General features: G+C 42.4%; 1 protein-coding gene across 1 annotated transcript in view; it reads left to right on the top strand.

Moving 5' to 3' along the window:
• Brap (BRCA1 associated protein) overlaps positions 1-1,197 on the top strand; it is a 32,496-nt gene that overhangs the window by 18,448 nt on the left and 12,851 nt on the right. The window contains exons 7-8 of the mRNA XM_004635990.2: positions 138-276; positions 951-1,060. Coding sequence (XP_004636047.1) covers positions 138-276; positions 951-1,060 — 249 coding nt within the window. The remainder of the gene's footprint in view (positions 1-137; positions 277-950; positions 1,061-1,197) is intronic.

Raw genomic sequence — 1,197 nt, 5'->3', positions numbered from 1 at the left:
CTTGCCAGGCAAGCACTTCTACTGAGCCGTGTCCCTGGCCCCTTAAGTCTCATTCTTTGTCATCTCCTCTCCGTGCTTTGTGGGCCAGTTCATGTACTTTTGTTTAGCCAATTAAGATCTTATCTCCTCCTTGGCAGAACCTTTGGATTTGTCTCATATGTGGCCACATAGGATGTGGACGGTATGTGAGTCGACATGCGTATAAGCACTTTGAGGAAACACAGCATACCTATGCGATGCAGCTCACCAACCACCGAGTATGGGACTATGCTGGAGGTGAGCGCTGTTAGAGTTCTAATTTGGATTCCTTCTGTAGGGAAACTTTTCCTCTGGAACCTCTCCACTTTCCCTCACAGTGTGAAATGTCATCTTCCTAACAGCTGTTGCAAACTTTAATTCTAATGGTGCCCCTGAAGGTACCATTTCCCTCAAACGGCCAGAATTGCATATTATAGAGCTTATACTTCCACTCTTGGCCTCTAACTGTCTCTCTCTTTAAAATTCAAATGATTTGACCTACTTTCAAAGAAATTTAAATATATTAAAAACAGAATTTCTGTTAGCATTAAAAGCACTTGGCATATTCTGAAGCATGCCTGTGTCATAGCACTCTGGAGGCTGAAGTAGCGAGATCCCACAAGACTGAGGGCAGCCTGAGCTATATAGTGACTTCAGGGCCAGTGTGAGCTATATAGTAAGACCCTGTCTCAAAAATAAACCAGAAATAAAAACCATATGGCATGCTGGTGTGGGGGAGCACGACTGTAATCTCAGCACTCAGGAAACTGAGGCAGGAGGATTGCTGTGAGTCCAAGGCCATACTGGTTTATGAAGTGAGTTCAAGGCCAGCCTGAGCCACATCGCGAGACTCAAACCGAATAAAAAACACATGGTGACCTTTTTTGTTCTGAAGAAACAAGAGCTTTTGATCAACTTGTTCTTTTCTTTAGATAATTATGTCCATCGACTGGTTGCAAGTAAAACAGATGGAAAAATAGTACAGTATGAATGTGAGGGTGACACTTGCCAGGAAGAGAAAATAGATGCCTTGCAGTTAGAGGTAAGATACTGGTTACCACTCAGTGCCTGTTCTGTTTCTACTGCTTTTATCCTTCTAACTAGAAAAGCTGTTCAACCTTTTAGTTTGGCCACTTACCCTACATATAAACGTTTTTTAAAAAAATTGTATCATTGGCT

The sequence above is a fragment of the Octodon degus genome, unplaced genomic scaffold (assembly GCF_000260255.1).
Source record: "Octodon degus isolate 3935 unplaced genomic scaffold, OctDeg1.0 scaffold00076, whole genome shotgun sequence".
NCBI classification, from domain to species: Eukaryota; Metazoa; Chordata; class Mammalia; order Rodentia; family Octodontidae; genus Octodon; species Octodon degus.
This window is presented reverse-complemented; position numbering and strand designations above follow the sequence as displayed.